At 53.7% G+C, this 23,476-nt stretch overlaps 1 protein-coding gene across 7 annotated transcripts in view; it reads left to right on the forward strand.

Annotated features, from left to right (window-relative positions):
• Window positions 1-4,207: 4,207 nt before the first annotated feature.
• WT1 (WT1 transcription factor) overlaps window positions 4,208-23,476 on the forward strand; it is a 33,041-nt gene continuing 13,772 nt past the window's right edge. For 6 of the 7 annotated variants that reach the window (XM_077783789.1, XM_077783790.1, XM_077783787.1 and 3 more), the window contains exons 1-4: window positions 4,208-4,598; window positions 8,772-8,894; window positions 9,077-9,179; window positions 15,115-15,192. In XM_077783789.1, the coding sequence (XP_077639915.1) occupies window positions 4,208-4,598; window positions 8,772-8,894; window positions 9,077-9,179; window positions 15,115-15,192 (695 nt within the window). The remainder of the gene's footprint in view (window positions 4,599-8,771; window positions 8,895-9,076; window positions 9,180-15,114; window positions 15,193-23,476) is intronic. The other variant, XM_077783793.1, reaches the window with a different exon arrangement.

Here is a 23,476-nt window from a genome sequence, read left to right on the forward strand (position 1 = left end):
ACCCGCCCGCAGTGCCCCGCTCACGTCTGCTTCGGGGAGGGGTCGCGCATCTTTGCTTCTCCGTGCACCAAAAACAACTTTTCTACCCACAGGGGATAAACCAAACGTCCTCTAGGCAGCACGAAAGCGTTCCCGGGCCCACGTCAGCCCGCACACGGAAGGCTGGTCCCGCCTTGCCGGCGGCTCCCGGCTCCCGTGGTGCTCGCAGCTCTCGGCAGCGAGAAATGAGAGATTGGGCCCGCCGCGATGAATTCCTGCCCCTGTGCCCTCTGCGCTCCTGGAGACGCTTCTCAGCTTTGTTTCTGCTGCTCTTAGCGCTTAAATAATCAAACTCTGATCAGCTCCCTGAGTGAAAGGAGACAGATCCCCTGCGTGCTGTGAGCGGCGTGAGCAGGAGGGGAAGGGCTGGAGATTTATCTCTGGTTCAGTCAGTCTCGCCCACCTCCGAAACGTGGGGGGATCGTTTTAGGAGTTTCGTAAGAATTACCGGTCCATTCCTTAATTGGTTAGCATGGCAGAGGTAAAATTTCGGCTGGGGAGGTGCGGCAGCGGTGCTCAGGTTGAAGCAGCTTCCCGAGCCTGTTGTTCTCGTGTTCGAGTGGGACTCGCTAGAATAATCCTCCTCCAGCTATTGTTTAACCTGGCAGAGTATGCCTTCGAGCACAATCGAAGACTGAGCGTTATCAGGAATTGCCCTAGCTATGGAACAGCGGGCAATGAAGCCTGTCAGAGTTTTGGATCGGGCCGTATTCGGAGGGGACAGGGCAAAATGTTCCGCACCGCCTGGGTCTGGAAACCGACAAAGGAGATGCTGTCCCTGAACATCTCCCTGTCTCCTCGGCCATCGCGTTCAACTGGGCACCCAAACCCACACGCGGGCGCCCGGTGTGCGAGACCTGGAACGATTTATGCCGGAATTTGTCTGGAAGCGGGGTCGGGATCTCTGGGGAAGAGGTGGGCAAAAGTCTCCTGCAAAGAAGGAGCAGCTCCTCTCAGCATTCCTCAGGGGGAGCTGCTGCCAGCGTTCCCGGCCTGTGTTGGAGGTTTCTCTCTTTCCCTGGCGCTGGCTAGACGGAAACAACTAGGCAAAGTGGCACTGGCCGTCTCCCAAAAATCCTCAGCCCATCCCGAGACGGAAGGGTCCGGGCTTTCCTGCCCCAGGACGCCCCCGGACGCGTTCGAGGTGGGCGCGCTCCGTGTCCCGCACGGCTGAGGCGGCCCGGGAGAGCGCAGGTGCAGCACAGGGCTGAGCTGAGCTGAGCTGAGCTGAGCTGAGCTGAGCTGAGCTGAGCTGAGCTGTGCTGTGCTGTGCTGAGCTCAGCTGAGCTGAGCTGTGCTGGCAGCTCCTGACTCTCCCCAGCCTCTCCAGCAACTGCGGGGAGGAAGGATGCGCTAATGGCCAAGGGGTCGTCTTGTTTCACTGCTGGAGGGTGCGAGGGAGAAGGTTTGGACAGACTTCGGCAGTTCTTCCAGGTAGAGTAATGCAGAGTTAAGCGATCAAGTAAACCTTTCTTTCCCTTTTAAGATGATTTATCAAGCTAGGTTATTTCAAGAAAAGACAAAACCCCCGTGCTAGCTCGAAAAACAGCCCACTACGGGAAACGTATTTTCTGCTAGCTCCTAGAGAGCGCTAGTTTTCATGCGAAATCAAATACCCCGCTTAGGCTGGCCAAAGAATTCCATTCCTATATGTACGATGTCCATCGCAGAACTGGAGATCATAAAATCGTTTAGGTTGTGAAAGACCTTTAAGGTACCCAGTTCAACCAACCTCGTGTATCGGTCCGTCACAGAAACGAGCAAAGCCAGCAGCAGCCCCTGTGCCGATCCCGCAGCTCCCCGCGGGTCCCGGGCAGGGGTGACCGCGGTGTGCGGGAGCCCCGGTGCGGCCAGAGCGGGAGGCAGAGCGGGAGGCAGCGCCGGAGCCCGCGGGCAGCAAGGTCAGCGCGATTTCCCCGCACGGGCTGCATTCACAAGTGCCGTCCAGTGTGCTTTAGTTTGCCGTGGGCTCTGAGGTGGCGCGTCCTGTAAACTTAGAGGATATTTAATATCAGCGAAAATAATGAACTAATCTTTCGCACTTACGCTATACGTGGATTTTTGTAATAAATAGATGTATGTGCCAAAAGAGAAATTTTTAAAGGGAATTACCTGAAATAGTTTGCGAAAAAAAAACAATTTCACTAATAACAAAAACCGAACGTTATGGCTAATAAGTTTTAAGAGAAAATGAAATTATACTTGGCTGCTCCAATAAGGACCTATTTTAATTTCTATTGTTGTAGCCTTGACCCTTTGAATCTTAAAACACCTCTTCAACGTTGACGATGCTTGCGGTAACCTTTGATGCCGCGAGGGAAAGGAAATCCCGAGGTGCGCGCTGTCACCGGGCGGACAAGGGGCTCGGCGTGTCCTGCGGCAGGTGAGCCTTCGCGGCGCCTCTGTCGCTGCTGTCGCCGCAAAGGAGGGTGAGGCTGAGGGCTGAGGCCGCGGGGGTGTCGCCGGGCGGCGACCCCGCTTGGCGGTGCCACGGCTCTAACAGCGGCCGGTGACAAGGGACAGGGCGGCGGGGCCGGTGCGACCCCGCGTGCTCCGCGAGTACCCTGAGCCGGCAGCTGCCCCACGGCTGCCCGTGAAAGCGGCACCCCCCACCCCCGGGTGGTTATCCATCCGTAGTTATGCGGGAGGGCGGCAGGATTCCCCTCCCCGCCTTTGGAGAGAGCGCGTCCTGCCCGCGGCAGGTACCGCGGGGCTCTGCCGCCCGCCCCGGCGCTTCCTGCCTGGGCAGTCGCTCTAGGTGGGCTCCCGCACCGCCAGAATCACGGCACCCCTCGGGGCCGGGGCCGACACGAGTCCTGCCGTGTTTCTCGGCAGGAAGGACAGCCCGGGGATAACGAGTCGGGTGCCTTTGGGGGTCCTCCGGCCGCCGCCCCCGGGATGGACGCTGAGGAGCCGCTGTCCAGGAGGCTGGAGAGCAAAGAGGGACTCCGGGCCTTCCCGGGAGCAGTGCCAGGTGAATCTCTCAACAGCAGGTTACTCACAGCGCTGCTGTCCTCCCCCGCCCGCCCAGCTGCTTCCTTCCCCTCGCACACAGGCAGGTCCGAGGCACCGGGCTAGGGCCGGGCTCACGCCGGCCCCGGGGCCGGTGCAAAGGGCTCCCAGCCCTCTCCTGGCCGGCGGAGCCCTCGGTACCCCGGCCCGGCCAGCCCTGGCGACGTGCCGCGGCCCTGCGCCCCCAGGGACAGGGAGGGGTGCGGGGGGGCCGGGCAGGCAGCTCGCACCCCGCAGGAGCTCATGGAAACGCAGGATCCTCCCGTAGCGGGAAAGGCACCTGGAAAGACACTTTCTCCTCTCAGAAATGGGGTCCGCCCGGGCCGGGTCGTGTCACTTCCCCTGGTTCCTGCAAGGGCGGAGGCTTCTCCGCGCGGTCCCCTGGGCCTGCGACCTCGCCGCCCTCGGGAATCCCCACGGACATGCACGGAGCTGGCGGGGGAAGTCAGCCAGCACGTACTTACTGGCCACCTGGATCCCTCTAACAAGTCCCGCAAGTCTCTCCTAAAGCGGAGGAACGTTAGGGTGAGATTTAGTGGCGCTTGCACCAGCAGAAGGGTGGGAGTGATGTGTAGGGGAGATATATTCTCCCACAGTCACCTCTCCCCCTCCATCCCCGGCTCTCCCGTGTCTCCCCTCCCCCCGCGCGTCTGGTCCGGCTGGGTTCAGCAGAGCGGGCTGTGGGCAGCCCCTCGGCGGAGGTTGTGTGAATGGAGGATCGGCGTGGCTGACTCCTCCTCCCCTGCAAGCGCCTCTATTTGAGCTTTGCAAAGTTGAGGGTTGAGCAGGCATCCGAGGTGAGGCGTGCGCGGCGGCTGTGCCCCCCTAGCTCGGACAGGCGGACATCCGTACAGACAGACACACGCGCGGACACACAGGCACGCACACCGCACCCTGCCCTGCGCTGCGAGCGGGTGCAAACCCGGAGGCGATCCTGGAGAACAACCTTGCCCTGTCGCTGCTGCCGGCTCCCGCAGGGCTGGACCCGGGGAGCTGCGTCGCGGAGCAAACTTCCCCCAAAGGGCTGAGCTCGCCGGCCTGGTGCCTGCAGCCGGAGCCGGCCTCCGGCTTGGCGGGCAGGGGCCAGGTGTCTTGGAACAAGTGCGGCCCGGGGGGAGACTGGCTGCCCGGCGGCAGGCAAAAGGTCTGCGAGCAGATGGGCTCCGACGTCCGAGACCTCAACGCGCTGCTGCCCTCCGTGCCCTCCCTGCCGGGCAACAGCAACTGCACCATGCCGGTGAGCAGCGCGGCGCAGTGGGCGCCCGTCCTGGACTTTCCCCCGGGGGCCTCCTACGGCTCGCTGGGGCCGCACTCCTTCATCAAGCAGGAGCCGAGCTGGAACGGATCGGACCCGCACGAGGAGCAGTACCTGAGCGCCTTCACCGTCCACTTCTCCGGCCAGTTCACGGGCACGGCCGGGGCTTGCCGCTACGGGCCCTTCGGCGCCCCGCCGCCCAGCCAGCCGCCCTCGGGCCAGGCTCGGATGTTCCCCAACGGGCCCTACCTGCCCAACTGCTTGGAGAGCCAGCAAGCCATCCGCAACCAGGGTAAGGGCCGCGCTGCCGGGCGCCCCGGGCTCGGGGGACGGCCCCCGGAGGCGCCCGCTCAGCCCGGCAGGGCCGCGCCTGATGTAAACACCGAGGCCGGTCCTTCTCCGCGGCGGCCGGGCCGGGTTAGGCGAGCCAGCCCTGCCGTGCCTCCCTTCCCTCCCTGTGCGGCAGCCGCGTCGCACCCGGGAGCTTTAGGAGCCACGAGTTGCTCGGCCCCCACCCCTCCTGTGGGGCAGCGGATGCAGCGGGCGGCTCTGCCAGGCGGGCTGGAGCCCCCCGGCCCCCTCCCCGGGTTGGAGCAGCCTCTCGCCTTCGCAAAGGTTTGTTCGGGCCGGAGACGACACAAGTCCTGGAATGGAGCTGGAGCCCGTGGCCCGAGACAATTCCCTCTGCATATCTCGGGGGTGATGGGGTGGTGGCGGGGGTGAACCTCCAAACTCCCTCCAGAATCCGAAAAGGGCTGTCCGCACGCTGGTGTTTTCAAGCCCCTTTTCGAACGAACCTCGGGAGGGCTGAGTATTCCCGGGTGGAATGCACAAGCAGGGGCGACTCGGCGTTTCTTGTCTGCATCTCCGCGGCCGGGACCGGCTGCGCCGCAACTCCCTGCGGTCCCCGGTGTTCGCACCGTCCTGAGAGGCTCCCGAGGGTTGAACGGCCGGGCAATGGGTCAGCCGCGTGTGGCGCCGGGTCAGCATCTAAATCCTTTTTCTTCCAGCTCCTGCAGTATAAACATTTGCGGGCGCGAACGGGAGGAAGAAAGGAAAAGGGCCCAGCGTGCGAAGAGATCGCATGAGACATTGCGGGTCTCATTCCCCCTCCTTCAGCTGGCCCCGGAGTGGTGGTGTGCCGGGGTTTGCCCCGCACTGCCCGGCCCCGGGCGAGGCACCGAGGGGAGTCGGGCAGCCGGGGCGCCGCGGCTCGGGGGACGGGGAATCGGCGGAGTGTGCGTGGCCCTGCCGGAGCGGGATGAGTGGCCGGGGTCTCTCTGCTTTTAGGATGGGGTTCCCCGCACCTAGCCCGCAGCTCGGGATTGCTGTGCCCCGCGGGGGCAAACCCACAGAGCGGCTGGGACAGACCGTCCCGGGAAGGGCCCGGGCGATTCGGGCTGCAGGGCGTCGGGCAGAGCAGAGGCCGAGGCCGGCGCCGGCAGACGCGCTCGGTGCTGGCCGCCGAGGTGTGGCCGAGGCCCGGGCGATGCTTGCAGCGAGGGGCAGGGGTTGTTCAGCGCGGACCTCCCCCGGGCAGTGCCGGGTCGTGGTCCCGCTGCTGCCTTCGACCCCCGGCCCCTGCCCCATGGGTTCGCCCGGCGCCGGGCTCCGATGTAGGAAAGAGCAGAGCGGGGCTTCTGGGTCGTGCTGCCGATCCCGGCTGGGAAAATGGGTGGCATCCCTGGAGCTGGGGAGAGGCTCGGCCCTGCCGAGGCCCCGGAGCCGCTGCGTGCCCTGCGGGGTCCCAGCTCCAGCTGCGGGACGGGAGGGGAGCGGCCCGAGCCCGTCAGGACAGGGACTCTGACGGGGACCTTTGAAAGACATGCGAAACGGTTTTAGACATCGGAGGAGATTCCAAATAGCTGGACGGAAATAAGGACAAGAAAGTGGAGAGAAGGACGAGGGAGATAAATTCGAATTAGCGAGGGACAAAATAGCTGCGACTTCGCGCCGTCCTGGCGTCCGGTTTTCCCCACCCCGGGGAGAAACGGAGCCTTTAACGCCCCAACACACGGAGCCCACGCCGGGCTCTCCTCGGGCCCGGCGCTCCGCGGGCCGTGCTCCGCCTGCGGCACCGCAGGCACCGCACAGACCCCGCACACAGCCGCACCTGTGCGGGCCGGGGCCGGCGCACCGAGCCCTCCGCACAGCCCCGGGCATCCCGGCCCGGCAGGAGCCCGGCGACGGCGCCGTGGCGGGAGCAGGGGCCGTGTCCCGGGCCGGGGGGTCCCTTCGGCTCGGGGCTGCCTCCCGCACGTGTAGCCCTGGGGCTCAGCTGTTTTCGGTGGCACGCAGACAGAGGGCTCCTATGGCAAGGGGATACTCGGCAAAGGCGTTTGCTTGCCTTTTTTTTTTTTTTTTTTTTTTTTCTATTTTGTGGATGGATAAAATGTTCTTGCTTTGGCTCTCCTCAAGGTTGAACTCTTTTTTTTTTTTTTTTTTTAGCGGTTCCTCCGACCGTGGGAAAGACGCTACCTTGGCTCTGTGATGACATTTCTGCCAAGTCTGGGATGGGATGGGGTGGGGGGTAGGAAACTAAGGCTTTGAAACCTCTGCCCAATTTTCCTCTTCTTGTTTGCCTGCCTCTTTCATCCAGCTGGGCTCCTCCAACAACTGGATGCCTCCAGCGGGCCCCGTTCTCCAGCAGATGTACAACTTTCAATTATTTTCAGCACATTTTAATCAGGCCTACTTCTGATAACGCCCTAATTAAAGAGACCTCACTATCGGCAGCTCGGTTCAGAACTCAACTTTCTTATCGCATTCCTGAAGCTTTGGGTCAGGCAACACCGGAAAATGCGGCCAAAACCTCGTCCTGCTCCGAGCTGAGTTTTGAAGGTCACCGAAACTCTGTGGCGGGCCAAAAGTAACGTAGAAAGTGTCAGTATTTTCTGAAAGCTAAAAAAGAGACAGACAGAGGGAAACGGGGAAAAGGGAGTAGAAGGTTGAGCCTCTACCCTGAGGGCTGAGGGAGGAGATACGGAGCGAGGAACAGCTGTGGGATGGGAACCCGTTAGGTACCGGCCTGTCAACGCTGCCCGCGTCCCGGCGAAAGGAGCTCTGCTCCTGGGGTCAGGGGGATGTGAGGGACATTTGGCCAGTCCCGCTCCTATGCCAGCCCTGAAGTCTCAGGGCCGACTTAAAATCACAGCGAATGTGAAGGTTTTAAAGTCTTCTGGAATATTTTCATTCCCCCTGTGGCTCCTTCCATTTCTCCCGCTCAGCCGCGCAGGTTAATGAAGTCCTACGGTGTCTCTGGACCCAGCCTGTCAGCAGAGAGAATAAAACGGAGAAGCAATATTCGAATCCCTTTGCTGCCTCTCCATTTTATTCTCTCTGAAGCCCGCTGTGATTACGGATCGTTGGTGAAGCACAGACCTGCCCAGCGCAGAGCACCCGGCACCGAAAGGGAGCTGAGACAGGGGCCCGAAAACAGCCCCGAGTGCTCCCTCTCGAGTGACAAAATCTCTCTCCAGCCACACGCCTCACCCACACGGGTCCGTGAGGGATGCCCATGCTGGAATAAGCGGGTTAAGGGAGAGGACTGTGAAGGAGAAAGTGCTCGTACTCCCTTTGGTTTCTTTTCCCTGTCCACGTCGGACTTTTTGTTTTGTTTTCTTGAGTTTTTGTTTTGGTTGGATTTTTTTTTGCTTTTTTTTTTGCTTTTTTTTTTTTTTTTTTTTTTTTAAGAGTGGTTCTCGGAGGAGCTTAGTTCTCGGAGTAAATGCTGATGAGCCGAGAAGCCGCTGAGATAATATTACTTTGTAATTACTTTTTTAGCTGAAGTTGTTTAGCCAGCTCCAAGTCATTAATGAAAGTTGGCGTCCAAGCACCTGATTTACGATTCTGTGCCGGCCCGGGGTCAGCAGAGGTGGTCTCTTTCCATCTGAATCTGCTCGGTGTAGGAAACAAAATAGGTTGTTTATTATTTTGGAGAGCAATTTTCTCTGAAAGGAGGAGTTTTATTTTTGCGCGCAATATTCCACCTCTTTATCGCAGACTCTTCAGAAAGCCGGTCTTAACAAAATAAAAAAAAGCGCAAGATTAAAGGGTAACTTCTAAATTGGAAGCGCCAGATGAGTACGCTGAGCAGATGGGAATCTTCCACTTTTAATATGAGCAACAATTAATGAAAACATCCGTTTTATTACCGAAGCCGATCTGTTCTCTTTAAACACGAGCGAGACTTCCGACTTTCCACGCCTGGGCGCGGGCTCGGCACGGCTCTCCCCGCACAGAGAGATGTGCGAGCGCCGAGGGGCGGTGGCAGAGGGGACAGAGGGGCTCAGGGAGCCTGGCTCTGCCCTTGTCCCCAGCGTGGGCAGCCTCCCCGCGGGGGGATCGGCGAGCTGCCGCAGACGTGAGGCGCTTGGAGCCCGCGGTGCGCGGCCGTGGCTCCCTCTGGCCGCTGGCAGGGACCCGGCGGAGGCTCCCGCTAACCCCGCTGTGCTCTCTCCGCCAGGTTACAGCACCGTGGCCTTTGACGGCACCCCCAGCTACGGCCACACGCCGTCCCACCCCGCCGCTCAGTTCACCAACCACTCCTTCAAACACGAGGACCCCATCAGCCAGCAGCCCTCCCTAGGTAATTTCTGCCTCCGAAGGGCTCTGTCGGGGGGCTGGCGAGCCGCAGGGACCCGCCCCAAGCCCCCGCAGCCTGGCACAGAGCCGCCCGGTGCTGCAGGACGGGGCCCTGGAGACCCCTTCAAGCGGAGGGGTGGCCGCTCGCCGCAAGGGTTAATTAACTCTTTGCTGCTCTCTCCGCAGGGGACCAGCAGTACTCGGTGCCTCCCCCGGTGTACGGCTGTCACACGCCGACCGACAGCTGCACGGGCAGCCAGGCGCTGCTCCTCCGGACGCCCTACAACAGGTACCTCGGCCGGCAGGGAGCTTTGCTTGCTCGCCTTGTGCGCGGGTTTCTGCTGCGATGCGCTCTCTCCCCCGCATGCCGTTCGAGCAGCTTTTCCTTTATGCAAGAAAACAGATTTATTCTTTCCCTTCTCAAAAAAAAAACCAAAACAAACAAACAAACAAAACCATAAAAAACCAAAAAACCCGCAACAAACCAAAAAAAGCCATTAAAGCCAAACCAAGACAAAACACCCCCCCCCAAAAAAAAAAAAAAAAAAAAAAAAAGAAAATTCACACGTAAAAACCAAACCACACCAAGGCAAAACTGCCCCAACCCCCCCAACAAACAAACAAGCAGAAAGCCAACAAAAGCAAAGAGACTAACCAAAAAAACCCGAACAAAATGACATCTCCAAACCCCCACAAAACGAAAAAAAGATGCGGCTCCTTCCATCGCGGGCCGCGCTGTGTCTCGGAGGTTTCCCGGCCGGCTCGCCCTCCCGAGCCGGGCTTGGGGCCCGGCAGCGCCGCTCGGCTCCGGCAGAGCATCCCGGCGGGGCCGCGCTCCGGCAGCAGGTGCGGCCGCCTCGGGGAAACGGGAGCCGGGCTCGCCGCACTCCTTGGGCCTGTCCCGTAGCCCGCCGGTGCAATGAATTTGGGGTTTGCCCTTAACCGCAGCGGGGGGAAGCGCTTGGGGCAGCCCGGTGAGCCCGACGCCTCCTCTCCGGTCCTGGCTCTCGGGGTCCCCGCAGCCCCGGAGCCCTTGCCCGAGGCCGGGAAGGTGTGGGAGTGCCGGCTGGCGAGCAGCAGCCATGGGCACAGCGCGGTACAGGCAACTAAAACTCAGCTCCGTCCAAGGGCTGCGTCTCGCAGGCCAAGAGCAGTTCCGTGGCTCCCAGGAGCGATGGGAACTGGCCTGCATGGTGGCTATTTATTGAAATCGGGGCAATAAACCTATCGGATTTCCTTGCTGGGGGAAAGGTGCGCCTGGAACTTTGCTGCAAGCAACGAAATCTCTTTGCCAATAGACGGGCCCGTGGCAAGAGCAGCTTCCCGGTTGGTTTTATTATTTTTTTTTCGGTCTGACATGGGGGCTGGGCGTTGGAGTTTTACAGCGTGCTTAGTGAGTAAAAGAAGTTCCCCAAAATTTATTCCTCAACTTTTTGTGAACTTGGAGCCAGTCCCGTATCTTGGAGTTGCTAAGTAACTCTCGCACACAAAACAATGTGCCTCTGCGAAGGAAGCCGCGAGCGGCTCCTCTTGTAGGCTAGTCGTATCACCTCAGATTAATCGACACTGGACGTGAGACAACAAAATTCTGTCACTTCCAGAAGCCACTTCGCTAATGAACGTGAGTTGACGTCAAGGGAAGGAGGGAATGAGGTAATGAAGGAAGGAAAGAAGCCTATCCAGAGAGATTAGCTCGCAGAATAATTGGCGGGGCGAACTCCTGCGCTGAAGAGACAGAGATTGCTCCCCGCGCAGGGAAATCTATAAATATGGTTTGGAGGAGGCTTGGGGAGGGCAGCTCCGAGCGGCCGCGGGCAGCCGCCGCCTTCCCCAGTCCCCCTGGGCCCCGGGGCTCGCCCTCGCCCCGCTCCTGGAAGCGGCAGCGCCTGCAGGTGTGAATCCGATAGGAGAATGCTGATAGTGTCGAGAGCTCTCTCTTCCATGTGCCTCCGCTGAGGCAGGGGTGAGGACAGAGGTCGCCTTCCTAAGGCGGCCACCTCCCGCCCAGCGCTTGGGGACCCGCACCCGGCGCGGGTGGGCAGCGCTGCGCCACGGGGAGCGATTTCCTCCCGACCTCAGCCTTGATCCTGCCCTGCTCCCTGGGAGGTTTACGGCTCACTCCAGTAAGATAAGGATTTAAGCCTTTAAACCTCTCAGGAGCCAATACTGATGTGTGGGGGTGTAAGCGAGGCAGCGCTTGTTCCACGTCGGGGGCAGCCCCAGCCGTACAAATCCTGCTCCCGCAGCGAGGCCCGCGCAGGTGGCGGAGCTCGGCGCGGCCTCTCCTTGTCCCTTGTTGAACACGTTCAAAACCGCCTGGAAAATGTGGTCAGGAAAGCGGATGAGTCGTTGCGGTACAGAAACGGGCGGGACTCATTTGCCACATCGCCAATGCCCTGAAAACAACCGCGCTGTCCTTATCCATTCATCTAGATTTGGCAAAATGGCGATTATTTATGATTTTTTTTTTTTTTCAAGACCGTATTTATTCCGCACCTCCGTCTTGAAGATTTATTTTGTTTTTCGCAGTTCAGGTCAAGTTCGACAGCTCTTGCTTCGTCAAGTGATTGCTCGGCTGCCACATCCGAGTGCCGGAGCAGGCGATCATGCCCACGCCCGCTGCGCGCCCGGTGGCGCGGGGCGCTCCGGGAGCGCTCGGGGGACGGTGCTCAGCCCCGGAATGGGGGATTTGTGGTCCCCACACTGGCTGGGGACAACAGGAGCATCCGTTCGCCTTTAGCAGCGGACAGGGAGGGATTGTGGTGGAGAAGACGAGGTGGGGAATGGGAGATGGTGTTGCCTCTATCCCCGGCGGGGTGCGGCGGCCGGTGTTTCCTTGCACCGCCTCCTCTCTGCGTCTCCCGGGACGCCTGAGTAGCGCTGGTTTGTGGTCCCTCGCCCACTCACCCCAGCCGAAGCTGCGGGTCCGCTCCGCCTTGCAGCGCCTCGGAGGGACGGCCATCCCTCCGGCTCCGCCGCGTCCAGCAGGACCCGAGGGGCGATGCTTCGGCGGGCGGAGGTGGAGGGACAGAGCAGGGGGAGAGGATGCAGTGGGGGTCACCTCCACCCGATGCTCCCGCTTCCCCCTCATCGCCATCTCTCCAGCAGGGTGCGAGGGACTCTTCCGGCTCCCTCCGGAGCCCGGCCCCAGCCCGGGTCGCGAGTGGGCGTGGGCAGGAGGGTCCAGCCCGTTTGCAGTGCGGAGGCACTCGGGGGTCAAGCGCCTCTCCTTCTCTCCCGGCAAAGTCGGGGAAAAAAAAAAAAAACGGTTGGAAGATCGTAGTTCTTAGGCTGGGAGCAAAACTGTCTCTGAAATCCCTCGCCCCGGCCACTGCTTGCTCTCTGTTTATGGCCCGGCCCGCTGCCTGTGGCTGGTAGCTGGACACGGGTGACAAACGCGCGCACATCGCAAGCAAGGGTTTGTGGGTCCATTAAAATGGTGATGTGAACTTTTCTACCTCGCGCTGTTAAATGTAGTAAACATGCTCGATGTTGAAAATTTACTGTGAGTCACACTTGCAAAGACTTTAAAAGTGGAGGAGTCTCGGTTCGGATTATAGCTCTTTCTGTGCAGAGGTCAAGAACTCGGTAATACTGCAGTGCAGGCCAAAACAAACTCTATATGATCTACTACTGGTTTCCTTTTAAGTTCCCTTTTTGCTCAGCGTTGACTTCCTTTTATTTCACTCCAACTTACATTAATCCCCGTTGTAGAAATGTCCCCTCCCCCCTTCCTCTCGTTTCTCTTTAAAAGCATCTTTGTAATGAAAATAAGTTATTTTTAGTGTCTTCTTTGTGGCCGCTCGAAGGGCCAAGGATTCAGATTGGAATCAGCGCAGGCAAATCCCTGGAGACCTTGCTTTCCTCCTCCTCATTCAAACCCCATCAAAAGCCGAGATTTTGAGCGGAGTTGTTTGGTTCCATGAGATCATCTCACGGTACCGTCAATAATAAACCACGGCGAGGTGTAAATGGCGCTAGGGACGTCCTGTTCTCCGTCACGTGTCAGATGTGAGATGTTTAATCCGAGACTGTCCGGTGGCCCCCGGGCAAGCGGCGACCGGACGGGCCGTTCTTACCTCCGGGCTTAAGGGGCGCGACGCCCGGCGGTGTCCACCTGCCTCCCGCCCAGAGCCGGTTTAGCCAAAGCTCCGGCAATTCCCTCCGGCTTTTTCGAGGTGAGAACCTCGCAGCTCCGTGGCTCAGCACAGAAATGTCTCCCCTTGGCCGCTGTCGGCTGCAGAGATGGCTCAGACCCCACGTGCAGCCCGTGGCAAGGGGTGCGCGCTCCGGGGCGCGGCTCACTCGGGACGTGCCCGGAATCCGGAACGCGGCCCGGCTCGGCTCCGCCGCCGCCCGGGTTGCTGTGGGGCCCGGGCCGAGCCGGGCACCTTCTCCCCCCGCACTCAGTCCCCGGCTCCAGCCCCCCGCAGCAGGAGGACAAGGTGGGGCGAGGGCTCAGGGTCTCTCCCCGTTCAGGGACACCAAACGGGGCAGACAGAGCGGGGTGTAGCGCAAACAGCGGAGCTCTGCTCCCATCCCCTCTCGCAGCGCTTCCCAGGACGCGCAGCCTGCCCCAGAGCCACTCCGGGCCCCCTTCGGAGGCTGGAGGCAGCTCGGGCTCCGCCGGGGAGCCGCGGCCGGCGCTGAGGAGCCGGGAGCGGAGCCGGGGAGCGCCTCTGGCCGGGCGGGCGCCCCGAGAGCGGCGGCGGCGCCGGGGCGCCGCGGCTCGGACACTGTCACCCAAGGGCGGCACGGAATACAGTGGCCGCGAGCTGTGACAAGATGAATAAGTGTATTGCTTTATGAAAAAGCAAAGGAGGGGAAAAAGTGGATATTGTGGGGGAGGCTCTTATAAATGAACTGTCAAGGGAAAGAAAGTTAAAGGGAAATCTCCTGCTGTAAATGCATCGGGCGGGCACTTCTAATAAAAATCAGGGTCCTGGAGGAATTAATTACAGCAGCATTACAGGAAGAATTCGTGGAATTGCAATACGTAGTTGGCACAGACCAGCACGGACTGCTATTGCAAATGGGGAAACTGCAGGAGAGTTTAACAATTCCTGAGCTGATATGCAGGACATTGTAGTAGCATAATAGCACTTCAGACACACTAATGAATAATAGCATCCAGTGATACTGACAAATGATATTACGCATACTTCGAGATTGAAGTCACTTAATTTGTTTTTATATGCAAAAGCTTCCCACTAGATTCTGGCTTTTTTAGGTCGCTTCTACCTGCCACGAAAAAAAAATTAAAAAAAGAAAAAAAAAAAAGAAAAAAATGCCGTCTCCTAGAAACAAAACGATATAAATTCACCGCGTAAATCCAGCGAATTTAGGTGTAATTAATCAGCGGGGAGACTTGCGTTTATTGTGAGCGGCGGTTCCCCGGCATCCATCACCCCGCCCGCCTGAGGGGCGGGGGGCTCGCACCGCGCCCTCGCTCGCCGGGAGCTGCGCTGCGGGGAGAGCCCGGCCCGGGGGAGCCTGCCCGGGCCGCGGCACCTCCTCGGCCCCGCGGGGACCTGTCCTGCCGGGAGAGCGCTCCCGGGGCTCGGCGAGGCTCCGTGCCCGCCTCCCGCCGCCCTCAGCACCGCCCGCGTCCGCCGCTGCGAGCGGAGAGCGGAGCGGGGAAGCCGCGGCTGCAGCCGGGCTGCCCGCGGTGTGCAGCGGCGGGGAAAGAGCCTGATCCAGCGGCGAGCTTCGTTTATCGCCCAGCCACTCCATTTTTCTCCTGCTTGTCAAGCCCCTCGGTGTAGCAACATCCATCACGAGTCACGATAGCTGTTTCACTCCATTACCCACGTGGTCTCTCACGCTCCTGGTTAAAACAGTTAACAGATTTGACTTTTTAAAACAAATAATCCTTTGCGTTACCCCGCCGGGCTGCTTGTATTCGTTTCATTCATTTCAATGTGTCAATATCGGATATTATTTTTCGGGAAGGAAAAAGTTTTATGTTTCTATTTCCAGCTCTGTACAAATCGTCACACTTTCACATTCAAAGTGTCTTTTCCAGCGACAGATTTTCTTTTCTTTTATTTCCTTTTATTTTTAAAAACTCATAATGCATCGAAAAAGATGATTATATAAAATAAATCCACTTTCTACTGTTATATATTTAAAACAAATACCAAAGAAATTGTTGACATTCAGATTTTTTAGTTTTTATTTGATAGCTGCAATTTTAGTCCTAATCCTACATCTTTTCGCAACAGTGACAATTTATACCAGATGACCTCACAGCTTGAATGCATGACGTGGAATCAAATGAACTTGGGATCCACACTGAAAGGGTAAGGAGCTTTGTTTTCTTCTAACCTGTTGCCCTACTGAAGCTGCATTACTGAGCTAACTTTATCTTGGATTTCTTGAATCCGGTCACTTGCACGAAAAACACACTGTCCGGTCCTGAGGGTGGCTCGTCACCTGGCTGTGGCTTGTTTCTGATGATCCTTGTCCCAGCCTGAGCGGAGGGCCGGGTGCCGGCCGTGCCCGCGGAGCCCGGCGCTGGGTGTGTCGGGGCTCGGTGGCACCGGGAAGGGCAGGGCAGGGCTGTGCCCGCTCCCGCTGCCCGCGGCCCTCCCGCAGGGGCAGCTGTGGCCGCTTCGCCCTCTGCTCCTTGAGCTGTCTCCCCTTCCCACCATCCCTCTTCCCTTTCCCTGCCTTCGCCGGGCTCCGCGTCCTGTGTCCCGGCCCGGCCGCCTCCCGGCTTCCTTCCTCCCGGCCATTGTCGCCCTCCCACCTGCCGGGAAGAGGCTCCGGCCCGCCTCCCCCGCGGGGCTTCCTGCGGCCGGCCGGGCAGGAAGGCTCCGAGGCGCCGCGGGGCCCCGCCGGGGCGGCGGGCAGCGCTCCGGGGCCGCTGCCTCCATCTCCGCACCCACCCTGCCCGGCGCCGCCCCCGCTTCTGCCGGGGCTGGGGATCCCCGATGCACCCGGGGCCGGAGCATCCTCGCCTCGGCGCATCCGTGAGCGGCAGACGCCTTTTGATTTCAGCCAAGGGAAAGCCACAGGTTGCCTGCTCTGCTCAGAGCGGATAATTCACTGCTCTGAGGAGATAGCTGGCTCTGAAAACTCCCCCACTGAAGGCAGGTATTGCCAGCTTCGAGATGTTCTCAGTGTCCAAGCGTGTGCAATCTCAAGGGAACAGCAGGAGAGGCTGATAAAAGCCTGCACAGATCTGTGCTTTCATGCAGTTGTCCACAGATGTGAAAATCTTGTTCGAGATGGACTTTGTGTACACTGCTGTACTGCGATAAAGGAAAGAAATATTATGGGTCTCCTTTGTAGCTCATAAACCAATGGTGTTTGAAGGTTAGAGGGAGCAGTGTAGTAAACTATCTGCATTGAAGTGAGCAAGGGAGCTGAGCCTGAAGAAATCCGTCAAGGAGGTTTTTTCTGGTTAGAGAAGATCCCCAAATCCTACAGTTGTGTACAGTTCTCTGTCTTTGCTGCCTATCCCCTCTTTTTAAAAGACTATTTCCTACTTTTCTTTCCTAAGTTTTTTTGATTTCCTCTTGAAACAGTACCCTTTAAAGATCAGTCATTGCAATATTAGACACTGTTTTGTCTCTTCTGAAGAAAATATCCTGAAAAAATGGAGAAACACATCAACCTTGACTGAGGTCCAAGTTATTAAAGCAAGGAAGAGGTTATTCTTTGGGGAACTCAGTGAAAAAAAAAAAAAAAAAGTTACAATAGAAATATTAAAGGAGTACTGAACAAAATAAATGGCTTCTAACTTGTCCAGGAGTCAGACTGTTAGCAGTGTAAAGTATGTGACCTAGGATGCATGAAAAGGGGGAAAGAATCAAGATGAATGATCTATGGTAAAACAAAGCTGAAAGTTTTGGTATAGGCCAAGATTGTAGAATCTGTGGAAAATCAGTGCTAGACATAGCCTCATCACTGGTAATATGAGCCAAAATAGTTATCTGTCTTTTCTGGCTGAGAGTTACAATACACAGTACCTCCAATCTCAGTTGCCATGAACATTAGGTATTCTTCCCAAGATTTACATCTTTAAAATATATGAACTGTTCATAAGTGATTCCCAGGCGTTTAGTGTTTCAGATGCTTTTCTCAATCTTGTAGTTGTAATTTAAGAATTTTGGAGTCAATCTTCCTGTTGAAATATGGAGCTCCTAGATTCTGTCCAATGATGACAGTCCTGTTTAGCTCCTTGCCTTCAGTTCTCCCCAGCACTTCTTCCTGGCTTCAGTGAGACTTTTGCACATTGTAAGAAGGAAGAAAACGTTGCCAGTAAGTTCTGCAAATAGTTAGAGAACTCTACAGTTATATAAAGCTTATGGGTCACACACTTTATACTTGACAGCAGACCAGGTCAGTAGCTTGCTTTTCTGGGTTCCTGTTCAGCACAAGTTTAACAGACTGAAATAAAGCTTTTGCAGTGCAATTTAGGTAGAGCTAGCTGGAAGTTTCTGTGCTGAAGCTGTCTAGCAGTTTATCTGAGAGCATCCTGGTTCTAGCTCTTGTAAAGAGCCAATATTTGAGTGATCAGCTCCAGAATCCTCTCAACCCAGGTTAAAAGTTTGAAATTGGGAAAATATTGCTGTCAGGTGGCCAAAGCTGTGAAAATCATTCCTGCTGAGCTGCAAGCTTATGAACTTGAGTGGCAGCAGCAGCAAGAGCCTGGCATCTGAACTCTTGAGTGGTTTTACCTGCTCAGGGCCTGCTTCAGCCTGTGGCTTTAAGGCCATGGAAGACTATTTTCCATGAGTGCTTTTTTGTTCACGGATATTTTAATACTGGATGCTGGAACTGAGAGCAAGAAGTTTCTAGGTATCAGTGGAGTTTGGTCTGAGTGCTTTCAGTAGGTATAAGCATCAGGAATTTGTGGAAGGCACAGCCTGAGAGGAAGGCAGAGGTGGGCAGTGAAAGGTGTGGAACAGAGATCCTGGCCAACCATTGCTGAATGGTGAAGAGAGACATCTGAAGTGAAATGAGGTGCTGTCTTCTGCCAGAGTACAGCACTGTGACAGACTGGCAGGGCAAGGGGAGAGTGGTGCCAAAAGGGAAGCAGATATAAAAGGCTGCGGCCATGAGTTCTGGGGGTTTCTACTCACTGGCAAACCAAAAGGATGTCTGGTGGGCCAAGATGACTTTCCCTCTGCCAAGAGCTGCCCCTCGAGAAGAAGACAACCCACTACTGCTACCATACACTCCGAGTGACCTGAATCTGCGTTTTAGATTTTCACTTGGGTCCTGAATTCCAAATTGATTGCGCTCTGATTGAACTCAAGTTGCTCTTACAACTCATGTGAGGGAAGAGGAATACTTTGTGAGGTTGTGTGTGTTAATTGTGTTTCTTCTTTGTCCAGGCATCCCTCTGTCACCTTCTGAACTTGGGTGGACGAGAGGGAGGGCTGGCTTGTCTGCAAGCTGTCTCACAAACTGGCAAATTCTAGAATCTGAAAGGAAAGCTTAATAGTTAATGCAGTGAACCTCGCTGTGGGACTGGATTTTATCTCCTCAGACTGTTTGCTGATGATTTGTTCCTCGTTTGTGTTATTTTGTTTGGAGCTGCTGGGATCAGATTTATTCCATTGCAGGAAAGTCAGTGGGTCCCAGACATCTCAAAATTAATGTTCCACATTAGTGGACACTTTTGCCATTGGTTTCTCCTTCGTATTTATGTGTTGCTTTTTAATTTGTCCAATATGAAAACCACTGCTTCCTTCCATAGTGGTTCTAGAGGAAGATCTCAGGGCTATAAAACCCTCCTTTATATTTTGATGAGTTAAGTGTAAAAGTGACATGGAAATAAGTGATACCATGCAGGAAGTGATACAGCATGGTAGACAAGAAGTGTGGCTACATTCCCAACAGCAAGACTCAATGTAGTTTTCTCTTCAGCTGCTTGAATAAAAAGCTTTGATCCATATTTCTAACAGTTGTCTGAAGTCAGGCATAGAACCAGACAACATTTTGGTTTTCCTCTTTTAGTTTTGCTTGGATGTTAAATGCTCAGCATGTTCCATGGAAATTGGTATTTATTGGAAATTGGCTGTTTTCTCAGGCTCACTGTAAGGTATATTAGGTATGATCTCTGTATTAAAACCACATCTGAAACAAGGCAGGGAAAACCTTTCTTGTTTAGGAGTAGTTTGAAAAGGTTTTTCTGTTTAGTTTTGGTGGTATTATTAGTAAAATTTGGAGGTGCAAAACTTTGGTTTCAGCTCTGGGGCGGGGACCAACTCCACAGCTCTGCAATCAGGATGAGCTGGAAATGGGCTATAGCCTCCAATCTCTAATATGGAATTTATCCTTTCCCACTGACAGCTGATGGTCTTATTCTGAAGGGAAGAGTTTGGTGAAATCCTGATTCCACTCAGGTCCATGGTAAAAAATCTCAAACCAAAGTAAGACTATTGAAGGTCCCCTGAAAGTTTAGAGCCTTCTTTTCATTAGCCAGTTGATTCTCCCATTGAGGACAGCAGAAAGGCTCAAATCTGTGAAATTGCATTTTTAATATTCCTTTGCCTTGGAAAGGCAAATACAAATGCAGCTTCTTACTCCACTCTCCATAGTAGTCTTAGACAAAAACCAGGCAGAAACAGGGTCTTCTATATAACTAATCAGGATCTTTTTCTGTCTCCATACATATTTTTCCCAGGGTGCTAAGATGGTAAATATTTTAGCAGAGGGAATTAACTCTACTTCTCTTCCTTTATGTTCTGTTATCAACAGGACTAGCCCACACCCTCACTTTGCCTCATTTTTGGCTCTGTTTCTAAACCCTAAAATTCCTGTTCCTGCAGTGAAACACAATTAAATTGAAGCTTAATGTGGTGCCTGTTTTATGTAATCTTGCTTTCTGGCTTTTTTTTATTCTTCCAAGTCTGAATCTCATGAATCAATGTGTATTCACATTTCATCTGAAATTTTCTAGCTCTCCTCAGTGTGTCCTAAAGCTTCCCTTTTTTGGTTTATGAAATAATAATAAAAAGCTTAACTCTTCAGATTAAGTTGTAGCTGCTTTATACATTGGACAGGCAATTTCAGTTTTACAAAGTAAAAATGGTGTGAGAGAGAAATTGCAGCTTGATTATTTTTTTGAAATATTCAGATTAGAATGTCATCTTTTATGAGCTTTTTTTTTATAACCACTTAGATTGATACAACTCTCTAAAGCTGCTCTGTTTTTCATCACACATTCTCATCTGTAAACCCTTCATTTTTATTAATCTCTGTACAATCTGTACAACTCCGAGATTAATCATTTTAAAAGAGCTACTCTGCGAGTGTTAAGGATTTGCTGGGCTAATGGTAAATGCAAGTTCTTCTAAATACTCTACAGCACAGAGCTCTTCCTTTGTGAGTATCAGCCTTTGTTTCCCAGTTATCTAGAATTACATTTTATGGCTGTGTTTCCAGCTCTGGCTGTCTAGATCCAAAGAACAAAATACACTGAGTCCTATTTTCACCAACTAACCCAAGCTCTAAATATTTACAGTCCATTTCTGGCTTTGAGCAGTTCTGATTGAAGTTAAAGGGAGTTGTATATTTACAAATAATGGCAGAGCTGGACTGTGAGGCCAAATCCTTCAGCCCTTGCTCAGCCAAAAATTTTGTTGGATCCTGGCAGGGCAGTTTGCCTGCATCTGGTCGTGCTTAGTATTGAGTCCTTTTAGGACCTGAGGAGGGATCAGTCTAGTGTCTCTCCTAAGTGTGACTCTGGGCCTTAGTGGGGATTTTTTTCTGGCATTTTTTTTCTTCTTTGGTTAATTCAGCTGAGTTTATTAAGCATTGTCTCTTTGCCTACTTTAACACAGAGTGACTGACTAGAAAAGATGAAAGTTAAGGACTGTGCTACCCTCTGGAGATTTCCATTTAGTTAATGTACTGCAGGTATAAATTCACCAGTCACTTGTATTCCTCGTGTATGTGGCATTGCATTATCTCTTGCATGCAATAAAGCAGGTGTTTGAGTTTAATAATGGATTTAGATTCGTATCTGTTCTCCTATCCCTGCCTTTATTGTAGCATATAAACTGCAGCCATATGAAACAAGCCAACTGTGCCAACTGTGATGTACACTTTGTGGCATAAATCATGGCTAAAGTATGGAGTGAAGAGGCTGGAAGGGAAAGAACTCTATTTCCCCAGGATGTTACCATGGATGCAGAGTGAAGGCTGGACTTCAAGAGAGCAGCCGTGTAGGGAGAGTTTGTGAAAACTCCTCCTTCAGTGTTCCAGTTTCTCACTGACTGGAAGGAATATCCACCTGCTAATTTCTATCTCCCCAAAGGTCAGATTATTCCACAGTGCTCCATAATGAGTAAACAGTGTTTTAACCAAGAAATCTCTCATGATCCATTTTGCTGTCAGCAGCCATATGGCCATGCTGAGTACCAGCCAATGCTGATGGAAATGTGCCCAATGTAAAATAGGAAATAGGGCTCCTGGTTATTAAAGCATCTCTCCTAGGGAGATGGTTAAGGACTTAGAATATTATGGGTCAAGGGGCTCAGAAAGCAGGTTTTGATCTTCATGGCTTTGCAGTTGTATGTGCAGTTTTAGTGAAGTATAGCTAGAAATAAGGGGAGGAAATATGTAAAAGGCTGGTTGCTGAGGAAGGCTTCCTAACTGTTCAACAAAAACTGAGGTGGAGATCTGGAGGATACCTCTCATTCTTACAGCCATTCCTTAGGGCACAGACAGGGTCTTTGTTCTGCCTCTTATTCCCAGGAAGAATTATTTCAGAACTGACTGGTCCTTACAAAAAATATTATCACTGAAAGATAAAAACCATGAGAATTTGGAGGGAAAGTGGGGCTGTGTTTTATGGTATAAGATTTTACTACATATTGCTGCTTCTCCTTACAAAGTTTCTGTCCTGGGAATTCCTATCAGCCTTTGTGTCTGTTGTTTATTGTGGTGTTTAAGGTTGTTAGGACAGGCGTGAAGGGGAGGTCACACTCAGGGTGACCAGTGCTGAAGTTCACATTTACCCTTGATTTACTGCTGTGCTACAGGTCAGCAACAGCTCCTGCTGCAGAATTTCCTCCTTATCAATGGTGGTTCCCATTCCATTCCATTCCTGTTTCAAAGTGCACTGTGTAATTTGTGATCAACATGGGTATCACCATGGGTTGGGGGATTTCGACACCCCTCTTCCCAGCTTTTTTTTTTTTTTTTTTTTTTTTTTTTGACATGTACAGACTTGCTACCTTTAAACAGAGAGGAAAATTTTAATTTGATGTTGGTAGGGAATTGTGCTGATCAAATGGTGATAGCAAATGGCAATTTGTTACTTGAATTAGGTTGCAAAAGACCATCTGTGTGCTCTGAGCAGAGAGGAGACCCTATTTATTTGGGCATAATGCATGTCTACAGTATAGTTTAATCCATTTAAATCAGCTAATCAGATTTAATCCATTTAAATCAGTGTCTTCTTTATCTATTATTACAGATATTTCTACAGAACAGAGATGCTTTCTTGCCACCCCCCATAACTTATTTCATTACGATCACCCTAAAACTGAATTAAAATTGAAATAAGCAGAGCATACCTTCCCAAAAGATGCAGCCTTTGATTTAAACAGGCTGGTGGAGCCAGGATTTGAAGTGAGCACTGTAGGGCAGTGAAGGAGCTGACCTCAGAGAACACCTCAGCCAGGGGCAGCCTGCCAGACGTGCCAGTGGTGAGGGGTGCAGCCCAGCCTGTGCAGGCAGAGCTGCTCAGGCACTGCTCCCCTCCTCTGCAGCCAGGCTCACAAACCCTTTAGGCATGTCCCACATTCCAGCTCCACTGCCTGCTCTGCAAATCACTTAAGAGGTTTAAAACTTCCTTGTAATTCTACTCTGCACATGAACTTTGAGTGAAGGGAAAGGAAGGACCATTGAAATGAGAGTCTGGACCTCAGGGACCCCTTCAAATTGCTATTGCAAGCATTTGGCAAAGACTGGGATAACATCCTACATATCCATCTTTGTCCCTAGCTGTGTGCCCTGGGGTTTTGTTCTGGGCTTTCTAATTTCTGCTGCTGTGCAAAACATGTACACTTACCATTGCCAATGTGTACTTCTACAAGTGATAATGTAACATACTTGCTCAAAAGTTAGACCTAAAATGTGTTTACATGGTTCTGGCATTAGGAAGGCTGCAAACAGGACACACAGAAGTGTCCCAACATTCAGGACAGGAGGAGAACATAGGATTTTGAAGAGCATAATTAGACAAAACATATGGCTGTGGCAACCCCAAAACACACCAAAATTATCAAATTCATAAAACTATTGTGAAAATTTATACCTAGAAGGGATAGGCTATTATTTTTTCTAATTTTATTTTTATAAAGGGTTAATTCGCAGTGTATCCTGCAAGCTGATACATGGGATAAATAGTTTAGACACTGATTTGTAATCTCTGTTTATGAGTACATGACTGCTATTCTTATAAATGTCATCACTTGCTTGGTAGTATCGGGTAATATCTGAGTCATGAGGTGCTGACAAAAATCCACTGCACTTAATGTGAAACTTGAGGCATTTTGCTCATTCCAAAAGATATTAGCAATAGCCAGTCCCACGTTCGACTGATAAATAACGTGAACA

This window comes from Lonchura striata, chromosome 6, assembly GCF_046129695.1.
Source record: "Lonchura striata isolate bLonStr1 chromosome 6, bLonStr1.mat, whole genome shotgun sequence".
In the NCBI taxonomy this organism is placed as follows: Eukaryota; Metazoa; Chordata; class Aves; order Passeriformes; family Estrildidae; genus Lonchura; species Lonchura striata.